This window comes from Mustela erminea, chromosome 6 (assembly GCF_009829155.1).
Source record: "Mustela erminea isolate mMusErm1 chromosome 6, mMusErm1.Pri, whole genome shotgun sequence".
Classification (NCBI taxonomy): domain Eukaryota; kingdom Metazoa; phylum Chordata; class Mammalia; order Carnivora; family Mustelidae; genus Mustela; species Mustela erminea.
Genome location: NC_045619.1, coordinates 128295181 through 128312308, shown reverse-complemented (window position 1 = coordinate 128312308; position 17128 = coordinate 128295181). Strand labels below are relative to the sequence as shown.

The 17128-nt window shown below is 40.2% G+C and overlaps 1 protein-coding gene across 4 annotated transcripts in view; it reads left to right on the top strand.

Annotated features, from left to right (window-relative positions):
* Positions 1 to 13820, top strand: part of PRTFDC1 (phosphoribosyl transferase domain containing 1) — a 94797-nt gene extending 80977 nt beyond the window's left edge. For 2 of the 4 annotated variants that reach the window (XM_032349653.1, XM_032349651.1), the window contains 5 exons: positions 4643 to 4660; positions 6026 to 6108; positions 6601 to 6647; positions 9577 to 9653; positions 10205 to 11490. In XM_032349653.1, coding sequence (XP_032205544.1) covers positions 4643 to 4660; positions 6026 to 6108; positions 6601 to 6647; positions 9577 to 9653; positions 10205 to 10252 — 273 coding nt within the window. In that variant the 3' untranslated portion in view covers positions 10253 to 11490. Of the gene's footprint in view, positions 1 to 4642; positions 4661 to 6025; positions 6109 to 6600; positions 6648 to 9576; positions 9654 to 10204; positions 11491 to 13631 lie in introns of those variants that run through there. The other 2 variants (XM_032349652.1, XM_032349654.1) reach the window with 2 other exon arrangements.
* Positions 13821 to 17128: the final 3308 nt, after the last annotated feature.

The following is a 17128-nucleotide window of genomic DNA, read 5'->3' as shown; positions in this document are numbered from 1 at the left end:
TTACTGCCATCCCTCTGCTGGGCGTGACCATAGCTGCAAAACTGTCGCTGCCATTAGCCTGTGGTGTGCTAATCACTCTGTATCTTAAAAGACTGAAAGTGGGAATAACCTATTTAAGAAAATCACTTAGATTTGTATAACTCCTTCCTTCTTTCTTTTCTTCTTTTTCTTCTTTCCTTTCTTTTTCTTCAGGAAACTTGAGGTGATTAGCTTCCATCGGAATTGCACCATAGCAACGAAAGGACACACTCGAGAGACCCCCATAGAATTTTTGCCTGTGGCCCTCCCAGGTTGCAAATTTTACTTACTTTCCAGGAGGAAATGAGCTAGGTGTGATGAGATGACTAAGACAGTAACTGGCAGACATCTCAGATTCAGTGATGGGAGTTATCAGATTGGAAGCATTTAAGAGGCACAGCTTGTCCTGAAAAAATTGCTAAGGGTGCCCACTCCAAAAAAAAAAAAAAAAAAAAAGAGAGAGAGAGGGGGGATTTTCGAAGATTTCTTGGTGCAAAATTAAAAGCAGTAGACATTAATTATAGCTCAGTTAAGGGGGAATTGTACATCGTTAAGGAAAAATAATGGAGGGAAGGCCTTGTTCCACAGGCATTTCTGTGGAAATGGAAACAGAAGATCGTTTCCACCGGTCTCCATGTTATATGCTGATCGTATAAAGATGAATTTGTCCTTGTCCCTTTGTGGAGCTAATTCTGTTATGTTAAAATGTAAAGAGAATAGTACTCTTAGACGGTAGTGAAAATGTTTCCAAAGTTGGGGCAGTCACTTTCTCTGTACTCTTGAGTTATTTGTTCTGTATGGCAATTTCCAAAGGTACTAAAGGTATTGCTTTTTTGGGAAGTGAACTTTTCATACAACAGGTAGGTTTCTAACAATCTGGACAATAAACCCATGTATTACTTAGGAAAGAATTTGAAAATAGTGTGATGTTCTGTAAAGGAAAAGAAATATCTGTATTGACTACTCTATTTAACTCACTGAAGAATTCTAGATTTCTCATAACCCCCTTTCAGTAGCAGATGGGTTTTTTTATATCAGTATTCCCTTGACCATCATTTATGAACCCACTGAATAATTTTACTTTTTTTTTTTTAGATTTTATTTATTTATTTGAGAGAGCAATCACAAGTAAGCAGAGGGGCAGACAGAGAGAGAGGGGAAGCAGGCTCCCTGCCAAGCAGAGAGCCTGATGCAGGGCTTGATCCCAGGACCCTGAGACCATGATCTGAGCCAAAGGCAGAGGCCCAACCCACTGAGCCACCCAGGTGCCCCAATAATTTTACTTTTTAAATACTATACCCAACTCAGAAAGTTCTTTATGTTGTTACAGATTTTATCAACCCACTTAACCTCTTTAATCCTCCAAAATCGTTTGAGAAATATATTTAAACCATAATTAACTAATTTTTTTCATAACAATCCTTCCAAGAAAGAAAGAAAGAGAGAAAGAGAAAAATAAAGAAAAGGAGGGTTGTTGCAGTCTAAGACAATGGATGATGACAGGGAAAACAATTAGGAATTCCAAGGAAAGAAACAAACTAAAAGGGAACGTAATTATAGTATACTACTTGAGTCTGTAGTGGGAAAAAACATGAGCAGTACAAGAAGATACAGTCATAACAAAGTATCTACCCCGGGGGGTGGAAAAAGAAGTGAGATAGTGTAAAACAACAAAATTCTTATCCTTATATAATATAGTAAGTAGATAATGTCTAAAATTATTAAATTGGGAAATAGTAGTAAGTAAAGGAGACTTTTAAATTAAAAGAGAATTAAAGACCCAATACATGGGCTTTAATTACCCAGACCTGCTACAAAGGCCATTTTAAAGACAACTAGGGCAATCTAAATATGTCCTAAGCTTTATATATGATATTAAGAAATTATTGCCATATAAAGAAGTTGTGATACACACACACACACACGATGGAATATTATTCAACCATAAGAAACTGGGAAATCCTGCCATTTGTGAGAACATGGATGGACCCTGAGAGCATTATATTAAGTGAAGTAAGTCAGATAGAGAAAGACAAATACCGTGTGATCTTATTTGCAGGTGGAATCTAAAATAAAACAAAACAACACAAAAACTGGACTCACAGAAAAAGAGATCAGATTTATGGTTACCTGAGGCAGAGGGTGGGGTTGGGGGTAGGGAAATCAGAGGAAGGTGACCAGAAAGTTCCAACTTTCAGTTATAAGATAAATAAGTATTAGGGATGAAATGTGCAATACAATGACTATAGCTAACACTGTTGTATGTTATATACAAAGACTGTTAAGAGAGTAAATCCTAAGAGTTCTCATTATAAGGAAAAAATTTTCTTTTTTTGCTTTCTTCTCTTACTGTATCTATGTGAGATGATGGGTGCTAACTAAATTTCTTGAGGTAATCATTTTATAATATACATAAACCAAACCATTATGCTGTACACCTTAAACTTATATGGTGTAGAAGTTTATGTGTATGTCAATTATGCCTCGATAAAACTAGAAAAAATGAAAAACAGAAAATAAAAGGATTCTTGTCATTTCTGTTAGGTGTGATAATATTTTGGCTATGCATAATATAGAATGCCTATAGATAACTTTAATATAAAGTATATAAGCATTTTTAAATACTTTACAGTTAGATACAGCAACATTTAGAAAATCTTTAGACTTTCCTATTTGATTTTGAATCTGTATATGCATTCCTTGATTTTAAAATATGTTTAAGTAATTTTGATCACGTATTTCTGGATTAGTACACATTCAAGTCCCACTTCCCAGTCACCACTATATCTTACAGTTAAAGCTAATTCATTCAAAGATGACTCCTGCTTTGCAAGGTTCCAAGCTTTTAAACAACAAATTTAATTATGTTCTGTGCACTTTATCTAATTAGGCAAGAAGGCAGACTAACAGAGTTTTAAAGAGTTTTTCATTACAAGATTGAAACAAAAAAAGAAAAAAAGATTATGAGCTAGGGAATTAAATTAACCAAGTATTCTCCAAGTATTTGGGTTGGTTAACAGGCATGGTTGGTAAGCCTCAATCAGACTAAAAATGCACATCCTAACTAACTGTCGTGGGATAATGGTTAAGAACATAGCAAATGTGTTCAGAATACCAAGGGGACTCCTCTGTCTCTGGGACTTTTAGGGTAGAGGATACTGTGGTCATGACCTACTTTAAAAGTGGATGAGATAAGCTTACATTTCAATGATAAAACTAGGATTTTTTAAATGTATTTAATTTGGGGGGGCGGAGTTGGATTGCTCCATCGGTTAAGCATCTGACTTCTGCTCAGGTCATGATGTCAGGGTCCTGGGATCAAGCCCCACATTGGGTTCTGTGCTCAGCAGGGAGTCTGCTTGGCTCTCTCCCTATACCCATCCCCTACCTTACACACACTCTCTCTCAAAAAACAGATAAAATTTTAAAAAATGTATTTAATGACTAAATGACTATTTAATGATTATACCTAAGAGGAAAACAGTTCCAGAAAGATATTTCCTTGTAAGAAGCACATGGTATGTAAAGTAAATATGGTTTTGGTTGATTGACTAACACTTTCATTACTTAAATCTCTTTTGCACTAGACGTAAATGAGCTTCCTAAGGTGTAAGGCTTGATAGAATTTTTAAAGTATCATATGAATCACAGGGAGAAATAAGAGTCATCCAAAGGAAAACAACTTTACATCATATCCACACCCTTCAGTTCATTGCAATGTCATATTAACACAGTCGTGTTTTAATTCGGGCGACAGTACTGACATATAACTACTAATCTATTTAATTGGTTGGTTTTAACTCATTAATCAGTGTCATCAGTTATTAATCCTCCATTCAGTAAATAATTGCTAAGCATCTATATGCAGCTCTATATACCCTAGGGACTGAGAATAGTAAGCAAGACAGACATGATCCCCATCCTTGTGGAGCTTATATTCTAGTGGGAAGACAGGTATCAAACAGGAATTGAAATGAAACATAGTCAGCGTTTTTAGGGGAGAAGGAGAGGTAGACCTTGAGAGCACATAACAAGGAACCCAACCATGCTTCTTATATCAACCAGGCGATTCATAGAGCTCTCCCTAGCCCAACCCTTCCTCGGAGTTGAAAATCCAAGAGTAAACACAGAATCCCCAATGACCGGTAGCTATGCAGGAATACAGGACTGTCAGAGCTGAATATATGATCCTTCCGCAGAGCGCTGTCTCCATTAACAACATAGTTTATGTGGCTTATTTTCCTGATAAACTTTGTGTCCCTCTTATAAACTTTGTGTGCCAAGGAATGCTTGGATGGGGTGCTTGCCGGAATTAGGGACATGGGGTGACCTTGTAGATAGGTCTTCAGACAGGTCTAGGATCTGACATGACCCTGCTAACCTCAATATAGATACCAATATGGTAGCACCAAATATTTGTAGAGAGACTGTTAACATGAACCTGAGATACCTACATGACCACCGAGCATTTGAGTTAGATGGGTAGGGGAGGACCAGCTAAACAAATTGTGAAATTTCTAACTGTAAGCAAAAATGTGGGTCTGTCTTGTGAGCCAGATTTGCATCGTATTCTTAATAACTGTTGCGTTGGTTTTTGTTTGTTTATTTGTTCGTTTAATTTCAGAACGTCCTCATTGTTGAGGTAAGCTGACTTTTCTTTATCCATACGGGGAAGTTGAAAGAATCTAATGGTGAGTTTTGAAATATAGAACTTATTATCCAATTGGTCAAGGATTTATTGAATTTCCACTGTGCACATGGCTCTCCAGATTTCCTAAGAGCTAACTAGAATCAGTGGCCTGAAACAGTTTAGAATAAAAGCTTTGGAATAATAGTTTTGTGGTACTTTATCCATTTTTATGTCTAATTTCACACCCGTCTACATTGGTTCTTCTACCAATGTGCGAATCAGGCATTTTTACAGAAGAGGAAACTAGCCCAACAGAACCAAATGTATGGAATAGCAAAACCAAGGTTTGAACTCTTTTCACCCTTGAGTCAGTGTTCTTGCTAATGACCCCTAAGGACTTCAAACAATTCTACCTTCAGCAACCAAGTCATAAATACAGTCAATTTTCAAATGGCAATCCAAGAGAAAGCTATAATTTAATTTCGTTTTCTGCTAAAAAAGAAAAATGGGAGAGAACGGGTCCTTCGGAAGCAGCGGACTTAATACAGCACATGGCCACTTTTCCTTCAAGAGCACGCCTGTCTTATCAACTGGCAGGAATTCAAGAGAGCTGTTTTCAAGCTTTTGTTACACAATTGCCTGTGTGCTCCGTTTGTATCTGCAGTCCTCTCGGCTCAGACCTAAGCCAGGAAGTAAACCCTCTAGCCAAGCGAATTGCCCAACCCTGGCTAAATTCAGACCTGTTGTTTTGATAATCAGCTCCCGACAGCTGATTTCTGTCCCAAGGACAATACATTTCTGCTGCCCATTCTCCTCTAATTGTGCAGCAGCTCATCAGCAGAGATGAGCCGAGGCTCACTGCAGCCTCGTACCCTCAGAATTCACAGGCTGTCACCAGCTGCCGTCCAGACACATCTCACTTCCCGGCCACAGAATGCCCTATTGAGTGGGGAGGGCAAGGGGGAGGTGTTTATCCATTCAGTGTATTCAGATGTACATCCCACGTCCATGAAAATTCATGCGTTCTGTATTGTGTCGCATGACCTCGGGGCCAAATTTGGTCCTTGCATGCGGGTGCACGAGTCCCAGTGTGCTCAGCGAGCAGCCCCACAGGCTCTCCAAAGGCCAAACTTAGATTTCAACACGGCTCAAGGATTCCAAGAGGAAATATTCACCGATATACTCCCCTAAGCCAAGCTTCCAAGAGAGGCACCTGTCTAAAAAATGGAACCAACCCCGCTTCCTACTTTGACTCCATCTGATGGCAATTCTAATTAGGATGCATTATTAATAAGGCATACAGTCATCTGTCTTCATGCAAAATCTGTTATGCCGTCCAAATGCGCCCAGCTGAACGTGTCTGTCTTCTTTGCAAAGGATGTCGTTGGAACTGGGAAGACCATGAGGGCGCTGCTCAGTAGCATAGAGAAGTACAAGCCCAACATGGTGAAGGTCGCCAGGTGAGTAGGACACTCACATCATTGATGCTTCTGTGTGTCCAAAGAAGCCCGAGAGGGGTGCTAACACAGGAGGTTGTCCCCAAAGAGAGCAGTCTTTTCCAAACCAGTGACCCTTTGCCCTGGGGTGTTATGGCTCGACCACATTGAACAAATAGCCCATTTGAGTGCCAGCCGGAGACAGAGGAAGGGGAAGAGGACATGCTTTGCTGGGTGTCTGAGCCTCTCGTTACTGCGCCTCCATTAGCGGCTTCCGGGAGCAGCTGGCGGAGCCTGATGCCAGCGCCCCTTTCCCTTCCTTTTATCTAGAATCACTGATGTGGTGCCCCGGTAGCAAGAGCATGAATTAGGGGGCTGGGATGGTGCCCCATGTGCTCCGGGAGGTGGGGGAGGAGGGATACCTATTTTAATGATGTTCGGTTCTATTTGCAATTCCCAGAAGTTTTATCTGGATCACTAAAAGCCTTTTTTTTTTTTTTTTTTTTTTAATGCTAGTTTGTTGGTGAAGAGAACACCTAGAAGTGACGGCTTTAGACCCGACTGTAAGTGGGTTTGCTTGGTTTGCTTCTATTGGTTGCTTACTTGGTTGGCTGGTGTCGTTTCGTGTTGAAGAATGTCTGGTTTCCTATTTGCCAGCATTCCGTGTGATGCAGAAGCTGGAAAGGTTTGATAGTCCCACAGATCTCCCGAGGTCTCCCCAGCCTTGCCAATAGAACCTTTACAACAGGACAGAACCCTTTACAATGAGAGTTTTTAATCTCCCAGTTCACGTTTTTCACAGAAACTCTGTTGTGTGCAATGGATAGTTTCGTGTTTAGGTTTTCTATAGCACCTTAAAGCCAAAGAACTCAGCTAATGGGCTTCAGGGGGGTAGAGGGAGACTTGACCCCACCCGACTGGCTGACATGCAGGATCCCTGCCTTGGCCACTGGCCCTGTCAGTCAGACCGGGAAGGTAGAGGGATCCTCTTACCATCTCCAGGAACTGTCAGCAGACAACGCTCAATGCCAACCTTCAGCAAGCCTGAATTTTAGCATGCAAAAGGGGGAAATTCAAGACACCTCTCTCGTCACCCTCAAAGGAAAGTTCAGTAACACAGAGAATTGGCCGAGGAAGTATCTCCATATATCATCTTCGTACTTGACTTCATATGTCCTGGAGGATTTGGCTCATAGAGGGCACTTGGCTACTCTCCTTCCCATAATACGAATAGTTCCAATGCCAGGAAGAATAAACAAGCAGCCTGATTATTTATTATTCTAACACTAGAGGTGACTTTTTTTTCACTCACATAGGCAGACTTCAGCTTGATTTTTATAACTTACATTTGCTCTAAAGCCTCTGGGATCATTTGGCTGTGGTTCTCATCAGCAAGCTGAAAAAACATCAGAGCAAGAGACGCATGCTATGAACGGGTAATGACATTTCACAAGTGACTCTATTCTAAAAACGAGTTTCATCCGTGCTGGGCAGATAGAACCAACAGCATGTCCCCGTCCAGGTCCTGGCCTGGAGAATATACTCTGGTTGCAGTAAGGTTAGGCAAAGTTAGTAAACAGAAATCTTCGAAGGAAATCATGGAAGATCTCACAGAGAAAATTTAACTGAAGTTGAAATATTCGCCTCAGACCTAGCCAACTAATTACAGATTATTTGCATCACTGACAGCAACAACATGAATAAAATAATGGCTGATAACACCAGTAAGAGGTCACCATGGCCCTCCACTCTTCTAAGGGCAACACAGAGATCAACACATTTCCTCCTCACAACATTCGTCCAAAGTAGTTGCTCTTGTGATGCCCATTTTACAGCTGAGGAAATTGAACACAGCAAGGTTGAATGGTTTGGGAAGGTCACATTGCCGTAAGTGGAGAGTCAGTATTGACGGGAGTCAGTCTGGTTCTGATCACTGTCTTGCTCTTGCACTACGTCTATAAGTAACATCTGCCAAGTGCAAATAGAAGTGTAGGAAATGCACCCATTTTCCAGCTGGACGTAGGTCACCCTGATTCCTAACCATCCTCCTCATCTACTGATCCAGTGTCCTTCTTTCCCTCCCGGAAAGCTCTGGAGGTTTGACCTTCGGAACTGGCTTTAGCCAATCCCAGGTGCCATGCCTCCTGTAGGCATTGTTCTGGTCCCTGTGATGTCGTTACTATGGTGACAGCCCGGGTGCTCTGGGATTTACTAATACCGTTTTAGCTGGTTCAGAATCTCTGTTTCTTCTCCCTGGATTTCTCAGGCTTGACACTTTTGATTCCTTTCTCGTAACTGACTCTTTCCCGTATGCTCAATAACATCTTCTATATGCTCTGACATCTTTTCTTCTGCTCTAGCTTCTCCTCTTTGATTATTTTTCTTAAGGCAGTGTACAGGGTGGAGGGACCAAAGGGGGTTTCTATCAGTGACATATAATGCAATCCTTTAGAAAGTAAGCCCCTCTCTTCTGGCACTTTCTACAAGCAGGAGCTAGTTACCTACTCCATGTGAAACATCTTTGGTGATAGGAATCACAGTGGTTGTGATGTCACCAGAGGAACAACTTTCTCCATGCTCTAAGTCCATTGGCTATACCGAAGTCCAGTTTCATAAAACTGAGCTCCTCTCTCATCTGCAATGCTGTAATAAACAAACAGATTCAAAAAAACTGAAAAGAGTTTAAAAAACCATTGGATGATAGGCACATTTATTCTGTTCCAAGACCTGTGAAGAAGGACCACTACTGCCTGTTCCTTAAAGATCCTTTTCCACAAAAATCACCTTCCTTTCAAGACATTTTTCCTTTGTTTAACCTAAGTACCTCATACTGCACTTAAATTCATTTACTCCCATTCTTCCCACAATAGAGATAGAGAGCTAATTCATATCATCTGTCTCCTGGATTCAAAGACTAGTGTTAGAATAACCCTTAGTGTTCTGTTCCTCAAACTGAACAATCCCACTTCCTGTCATCTGGTGTCCCAGGTTTGGCTTCCCAGGCCTTTGTCCAGCTGAGGGCACTGAGCACAGTGGGAGAATGGCTTCCAGTGGCAACAGCCTGTGTACCTAGTCAAGTAGTACAGGATTGGAATACTGCTGTGTGAACTGCACTTTATGCTTCCAAGTATTTCCTTTGGCATTATATCATTGGATACTGCTCGCTTTGGAACCAGGGGGCTCCATGACTAACTCACACAAACTTCATGATCTCCCCTGAGCTGGCTGAGCCCTTTCTCAGCTCTGTGTGGTAGGAGTACAGCCATCCTTCCTCGTATGTTTGCTTGTCTACCTGTCTACCTGACTACCTGCCTAGTCACTCTGGTCCAAGACCCGTTGGGCTCATCCTATGCTTTGCTTATCATTTCTCTCACACTTGCTTCTGCTTAAATGAAAGATCCTCCAGTTTAAGTGCCAACATTAGCATATGGTGACTTTCTACTCATTTGATTCCTTTTTTTTTTTTTTTTTGTTCTCTCTCTCTCTCCTCAGATGTTGGATTTGAGATTCCAAACTTATTTGTGGTGGGTTATGCCTTAGATTACAATGAATACTTCAGAGATCTGAATGTAAGTCATGCATGCAAATCTCTAACCTCCTTTTCACAAGAACTTAACAGTTATACGAACTTAACAAATTATTAAAATAGTAGTCATGATGGCTGCCACATACTGAGTATCTTCTGTGTCGGGACTATTCTGGGCACTTTTCATTCATAATTCCAATTACGGTTGCATGCAGTTCCTATTCCCCATTTGGAGAAATAGTGTCAACATAAACACATGGACCTCTAGTGTAGACCCCTCAGCTGTGTGACCTTGACAATTGTTGAATGATCTAGAGGTAAACATCCTACCTAAAGTGGACCAATTGTGTGCACTTTGTGACCCAGGGAGCCAGATTCATAATAGAGCTCAAAACCAGAACAATGATGAAACTTTTTCAAGCATTCGATTGGGTCTCTTTAGATTTTCTATATGTGCACACACATAAATGCGCACACGTAATTTGAATGAACAATAACCAGTTTTAAGATGACATTCTGTTATCACTGCATTACATTCTCTGCACCTCCTATTTTGTTGAGAAACTAAGTCATTTAAATCATCTATTGTTTCAGCACATATGCGTGATCAATGAGCATGGCAAAGAAAAGTACCGGGTCTAGAGGAGTCAATTCTCACCATCGACTCTCCAGATAACATCGTAACTTACGGCCACAGTTGGAAAGCCAGCATGTAGAGTTTGTCTCCGCAGGCATCTTCACTCAGCAGGATATAAAAGAAGAAAAAAAAATGTTTTAATGAGAGAGCTTTCTTTTCTGAGGTTATAACATAAAGAGTACCAAAGGTTGTTAAGGAAAAGAAAGCAATGCTTTATTTGACTTGTTCCAAATTAAATACTCCGCCTTGTGACTCATGAGTTCTATCTACCTTCACACTCTCTGAAACTTCACCTTTCTTGATTCCAACACAGCCTTTAAGCTTGATCACCATCCCCCCACCTAGTTACTCAAATATTTTTCACTTAACTTTTTTTTTTTTTTTAATATTCCGTTTTGGTGACATTTTGCAATCTGAAGAAACTGGAAGGCTTTCCAGTTAAGCTCTGAACCCAAATCCTGGGACTGCAACTAGAGTCCCATACGAAAAAAGGAGAGAAAGAACAATTTCATATAAATTTCTATTTGTGCATTTCTGGCAGGCCATAACTATTTGCTTTGACAAAGCCTTTTTGAACTGTAGCATATAATGAATCTTAATGATGTTATGAGATGAGCCTTTGCTCAGTGCTGTTGATACTGGCTTCCGGTATGTGATAACGGTGTGTCATGCCTGCATGGATGTACTCAACTGTGTTTAATACTCTGAATTTTAATTAGAAAAAATACAATGGCAGCAAGGCCCTCGTTTCTAAGCTGTGTCTCTTTATTTGTGTGGGACATGAGCAAATGGCAGAATTCGCAGGGCGGGGGGTTCAATTCAAATCGAAGCAAGTCTGAGGTTTTTCCTCTTATTTACATCAAAGGACAAGACACTATTATATATTATCATCAACATGAACACAGAGGTTGAATAATTTTTTTGAGTGATCTTAGAAGGCTTATCCGACAGCCCAAGGCATTACAGAAAACCAGCACACTTAAGAAAGTTTTTTTTCTGAATAACATTTTTTTCCATTTCCACTGTTTAATGAGATGTTTTCTAATTTATGGGAATTTTAATTGAAAGTACACTTGAGTGCCAATAGAACTGTTGTTTTTTTTTTTCTCACTTCCTAAAAGGAGAAAATGCAAAATAAATAACTAAGCGGCCTTTGTTTGGTTCTGAACCATATGTGGCATATTGTTATCAGGTTCTAGCTTCCTTTAAACTAATAAAGAATAAAAAACCTTGTTACATTTCATAACTGCTTACTGTTTTTCTTCCGCCTTTGTATTTTTTATATACTTTCAGCCATTAAAATGTGTGAGCCAGTAGCTTAAATATACTACTGCATATATCTTTCCTGGGGCTTTATTTTTGTTAACCTGGAAAAAATCCAGTATGTGCACTAGTATAAGCAAACGATTAAGCCAGACTTGATCTACTGCTTTTTTTTTTCTCCTTAAGCTTGTTTGTAAGACAAAGAATTTTAGTTGTAAAAGATTTTCCTGAATATCTTTGTTCCAGTCAGAGAAGAAAATAAACCACACCCAGATATCTCAAGTGAGGAACCAGCAAAGGGAATTCCTTTTAGCTTTGTTCCGTAGAAGAATCAGTTACCAAGTTAGAGATTGAAAATGCTAATTGGACAGTTTCTTAAATTATCAAATTTGTGTTCTAAAAACAGTTTCCACTACGCCACCTTTATATCAGAAGACCTAGAAAAACCCAGATACCTTTGATTATAAATATAAAAGTATCCATAATCTTTACAAAAGTATTTTCTATAGAATGTTGAGTTTTAGCAAATGTCAGTATAATTTCTGAGGACTGTATGTTTATTTGAATTAGGAAGGAAATTGATCTGCTTCACAAAATCTTGAGAAGGACTTATGCTAGTTAATGCTGAAAAAGAAAAATCCATTAAACACACAAGAAATTTAATCATTCCTACAATTTTTTTCCTATCACACAATATTTTGACAGTGATATCCAAGAATATCATCTTGGGAAAAATAGTATTTCCTTTTCTCTTGCAAAACTCTAATCGGTTTAATACCTCAGGGTTTTTTCAATCCAGACCAAAAATGTGAAAATTCATAACCTGCTTAGCAACCAATGCATTTATTAATTTGGTGTTCCAAAGCTGATTGATTGGTGGGGGTGGGGCAGGGACAGACAAGTGTGTGATGTTTTATTTGGATTCAGTTACAGAAATTAGTAATACTTTTGCTACAGTAATACAGTTACCTAATAAGTAATACTTTGGGATATTCCATACAAATTAGAATGCTTCATTATAAATTGGTTCTTTCTTACTGGGTTGGAATGTATCCAATATTGAACCATGCACTTCCAGAGTGAACTGCAAATAGTTGAATCTTGATGCACCTTGTTTAACCTTTGGATGTCTTTGGGTATAAAATGGTTTACCATGTTCCAGGCCTTCTGAGCATTTTTTCAGCCTCCCATGGGATGAACTTGGGTTTCCCCAATGGAGAGAGAAGGTGGCCCATCCCACTTCTAGAGAACTGGTGTCACGGAAATATTTCCTCACTTGTGTAATAGAGGTAGTATGTTCTTGGAAATCGAAACCCTAAATCACACTCCCCACCCAGATGTCTGGTTAATTTGGGCAAAAATAACATTTGGGCCTTGTTGTTACTGTGCCATCATAAAGTTCCTTTGGGATCACCAGATGACACTTGAGGGCTGGTGGGCAGGCTAGTTTCAGAAGGGGAGCCAAGGGGTGGAAAGGAGGTTTGTGCGTTGATGTTGGGATGCACGTAGAGGGACGGAGAAGACTGCTTTGTTTCTTGGCCCAGCCATCCACCATGTTTGGTTCTGAACCCCGTGGAGAGAAAGAGCCGCTTTCACCGTAGCTTTTGGGCCACACACTGGGACAGGCCATTGGCATTTCATCGAGGGCCATGCATAGTCCATTCCCAAAGGGGGAAAAAATGTTTTTGCCATTTCTTGGCCCAAAGGACCCCCTTTTCTGACTTTTTCTGCCAGGGTGGGCTTTGCTCAGAGATTAGTAGGAGAGGCCATGAAGACAGAGTGGGATACTAAAGTCCTGCATTTTCTAAGGGGTAGAAATAAGCCTTAACTAATGTTACTGTGACTTTGTGTTTATCCAGAGCTAATAGGTATTGGCTAGTAAATAAGCTGCAAATAGGGTAGTGAGTGTAGACGACTCTTTCAAGAAACCTGGCTATGAAGACCGGAGACACATAACCACAGCTAGAGGGCTTTTAAAAGATGGGAAAGGCTCCTACGTTTTTATTTACTGTGGAAAACTAAAAACAAGTGAACAGTAGAAACAGTGTATCATTATCAATGGCTCTGTAACAAATCACTCCCCAAACTGAGTAGTTTAAATGAGCAATTATTATTTCTCAAGGCTTATGAGAATTAGGAAGTTGGAGCAGGCACTGTGGGGATGGTTTGCTTCTGTTTCGTGAAGTCTTTTGCTTCAGCTGGAAGATTCAAAGGCTGAGGGCTACAACCAAGTGACGGTAAATGGTCCAACATGGCAGCCATTAGCCACATGTACGTGTTTAAATTTAAATGAACTAAAATGAGGGGTGCCTGCGTGGCTCAGTGGGTTAAAGCTTCTGCCTTTGGCTCAGGTCATGATCTCAGGGTCCTGGGATCGAGCTCCACATCAGGCTCTCTGCTCTGCCTGCTTCCCCCTCTCTCTCTCTCTGCCTGTCTCTCTGCCTACTTGTGATCTCTGTCTGTCAAATAAATAAATAAAGTCTTTAAAAATAATAATAAAAAATAATAAATGAATAAATTTAAATGAAGTAAAATTTAAAATCCACTTCTTCATTCGCACTAGCTACATTACCACTGCTCCATAGCCTCATAAGGGAGTAAGTTACCGTATTAGCACATAGAAAATTTCCACCATCCCAGAAAGTTCTGTGGGTAGCTCTGATCTAAAGGTTTGCCTGATGGTTGATACTGGCTGCTGGCAGGAACCTAAGCTGAGGCTGTGGTCAGTCAATTCTTCTGTGTGATGTCTCCGTGTGGTTTGAACTTCCTCACAACATGGCAGCTGGGTTCCAAAGGCAAGTGCAGACAGACAGAGACAGAACCGGTGTAAGCCATACTGTCTCTTAAATGATAGGCTCTCCACCAAATTCTGTTAGTCAAAGCAGTTACAAAGACTTGTCTGAGTTTAAGGGGAGGGAACGTAGACTGCTATTACTTGATGGAAGAACATTATAAGACCATCATCCAGTGGGGTAGGATGTATATGGCTCTGGCCATTGTCAGAAAGCTGAAGAAGAAATCTACCATAGATAGGTTATTCCCTTGCCCATTTTCCACTCATGAGATTAGAGAAGAAGGTGATTATGCAGTGGTCATAATGCATGCTTGTTTGCCTAGATTTTTAAGAATGACAGAATACTGGGGCACCTGGGTGGTGCAGTCAGTTAAGCATCTGACTCTTGATTTTGGCTCAGGTCATGATCTCAGGGTCTTGAGATGGAGCTCAGCGTGGAGCCCTACATCCGGGTCCATACTGGGCATAGAGCCTGCTTAAGATTCTCTCTTCCTCCTCCACTGTCCTCCCCCTCAAAAAAAAAAAAAAAAGAAAAGAAAAGAAAAAAAGACGACTACTACTTAGCCACCTGGGGAAAGAGGAAATGATAAAAAGAACAGTGAAATAGCCCACCTTGATTATAAAGAAATACATGTTTTCCCACTGATAGTGTCTGGACCAGATTAAGAAGACTTTGAAAGAGCAGTTTTATTTCTCTTATTATTAAGGTGCTTAAATTTGAAAAATAAAAACTATAGTAAAATAATTTTTGCTTGCCAAGTATTCTGTAAATGTAAATTCAAGTGGAAACTTTAGAAGTAGTTCCGCTTTTATAGGAGGGAATTGCCATATAATTTGGCCAAGAACCTAATCCAGAATGGGACTCCCTATATATATTTATATAACATCATGCTAGAAATAGTACTCACCAAATCAATTAAAAAACATTTTTAAAACAACAAATCACTGAGTACTAACCAACAGGGCTTCCGATAAAAACTGCTGTGTCCAATTTATCTAATCTCCTAATATTGAATGACGGAGCTGGTGGACTGGAAAAAGGAAGTGCTGTAATTTGTCTTATCTTTATTTGAACAACGCCTTTGGTTGTGCCGCATGAAGAGTATTCATCAATAGCCTGGGAAAATGATTTATGCTGCACTATGTACACTACATACGTAACTGCTGGGTGACTGCGTGAATCTTTATGGTCGTATTTAGTAGAGATCTATCATGAGCATAACAAAAGATTGTGAAAGACTGGAACCCAGACATTGAGTGTGTTGACATTTTGCAATGATCTGGCCGCAACTACTGTGGGTCATGCACTATACGCAGTCTTGACAATAATTCAATTTTGTATCTAGCATGAAACCCCCAGGTAGGAACCGGCACCTCCATTTTAGAGATAAGGAAATGAGCACCAAAGAGATTAAATCACTTACCCAGGGTCACAGAGCTGTGTTCAAAACAAGATGTGGAAACAGTGTTATTAGACTGCTGGGTCAGTACTCAGTACACGGCACTAAGTTCATGGACCATGAATGGAAGTATGTCCATAGATTCACAGGTGATAATCAGACGAGGAGAAGAAAGAATGGTATGGAATAATAAGAAATGTGCTTGGTCTTTGTCCCTGGTTCCTGACGCAGAGCTCCTAAAATCCTTGGAATTTCCAAAGTGGGGATGGGTTTATTTGTTACTCTTAACAAGCCCCCTTTATCTACCTGAGTTTATGCTAAAGAGATGACTTAGAGTGGGACCTCTCTAGAGAGCCTCAGCTTGGGGCTGGTCACCAGAAAGACCAGTGACTGGGGGGTTGGAACTTGGAGCCCCGCACACTGACCTCTGTGTAATTATGCAACTGGATCTCATACGCTACTATTTTTATGAATCTACATTCAAATATGAAAGAATCCAATAATTTTTTTCTATTATTTTTACATGGTTTTGGAATCTGGATTATTTTAGCTTTAAAAAGTGACATCAGCTTTTACGTTTCTTCTGTTTTTCTCAAACAACTTGCATAAGATAGGGGTTCTCTGTGTATTGAAATTGTTAGGACTTAAAATTCTCAATGTGTATATAGACATTTCTTCTTTTTATTCCATATTTTACTTGCTTCTAATACTTTTCTCCTTCCCCCGCCCCAACCAAAGAAACCAGTTTAACTTTGTTCATGTTCTTCTAGTGGATTTTCTTTTCCAGACTGGTGTACCCATCTTCTAGATTCCCTTGAGTATTGGCTGCCACAGTCCCCCATCGCCCCTTCCCTGCTTCCTGGAGTTCTACACCCTCCCCAAGGTAATCACAGCCAGTGACTTGCAGACATGTGAGCACCACGAAATCCCAAGTGGGACTCTCTGGTACGATTCATGCTCTGAACTCCCTCGGGGACCAGGCTGAAGTTCTGCACATCCTTGCTTTGCTTCTCTGTCCTGGCCTGCTTTCTTGCTTTCTTCACTCTGTTCCTCCTCAGAGCGCTCCCTCAAGACAACACCAAAGAATGAGTGTGCCTGAACAGTTTTTTCCAGCTCTGCTTCTGGGAGGGCAAAGTGCAACCCACAGGTCAAATTCAGCCCGCAGCCTGTTTTGACATGGTCTGCAAGCTAACAGTGCTTTTTCATTTGTATGGGATTGTTAAAAAAGAGAGAGAGAGAAGAGGAAAGGGAGGGAAGGAGGAAAGAGAAATGAAGGGAAGGGAAGGGAAGGGAAGAAAGAAAAAGAAAAACAAATATATCAATAAACATCCTATGTGACCTGCCAAACCAAAAATATTTACTAGCTAACCTTTCACAGAAAAGTTGACAGACCTCTGTTCTAGGAAATCTGGCTTAAGATATTT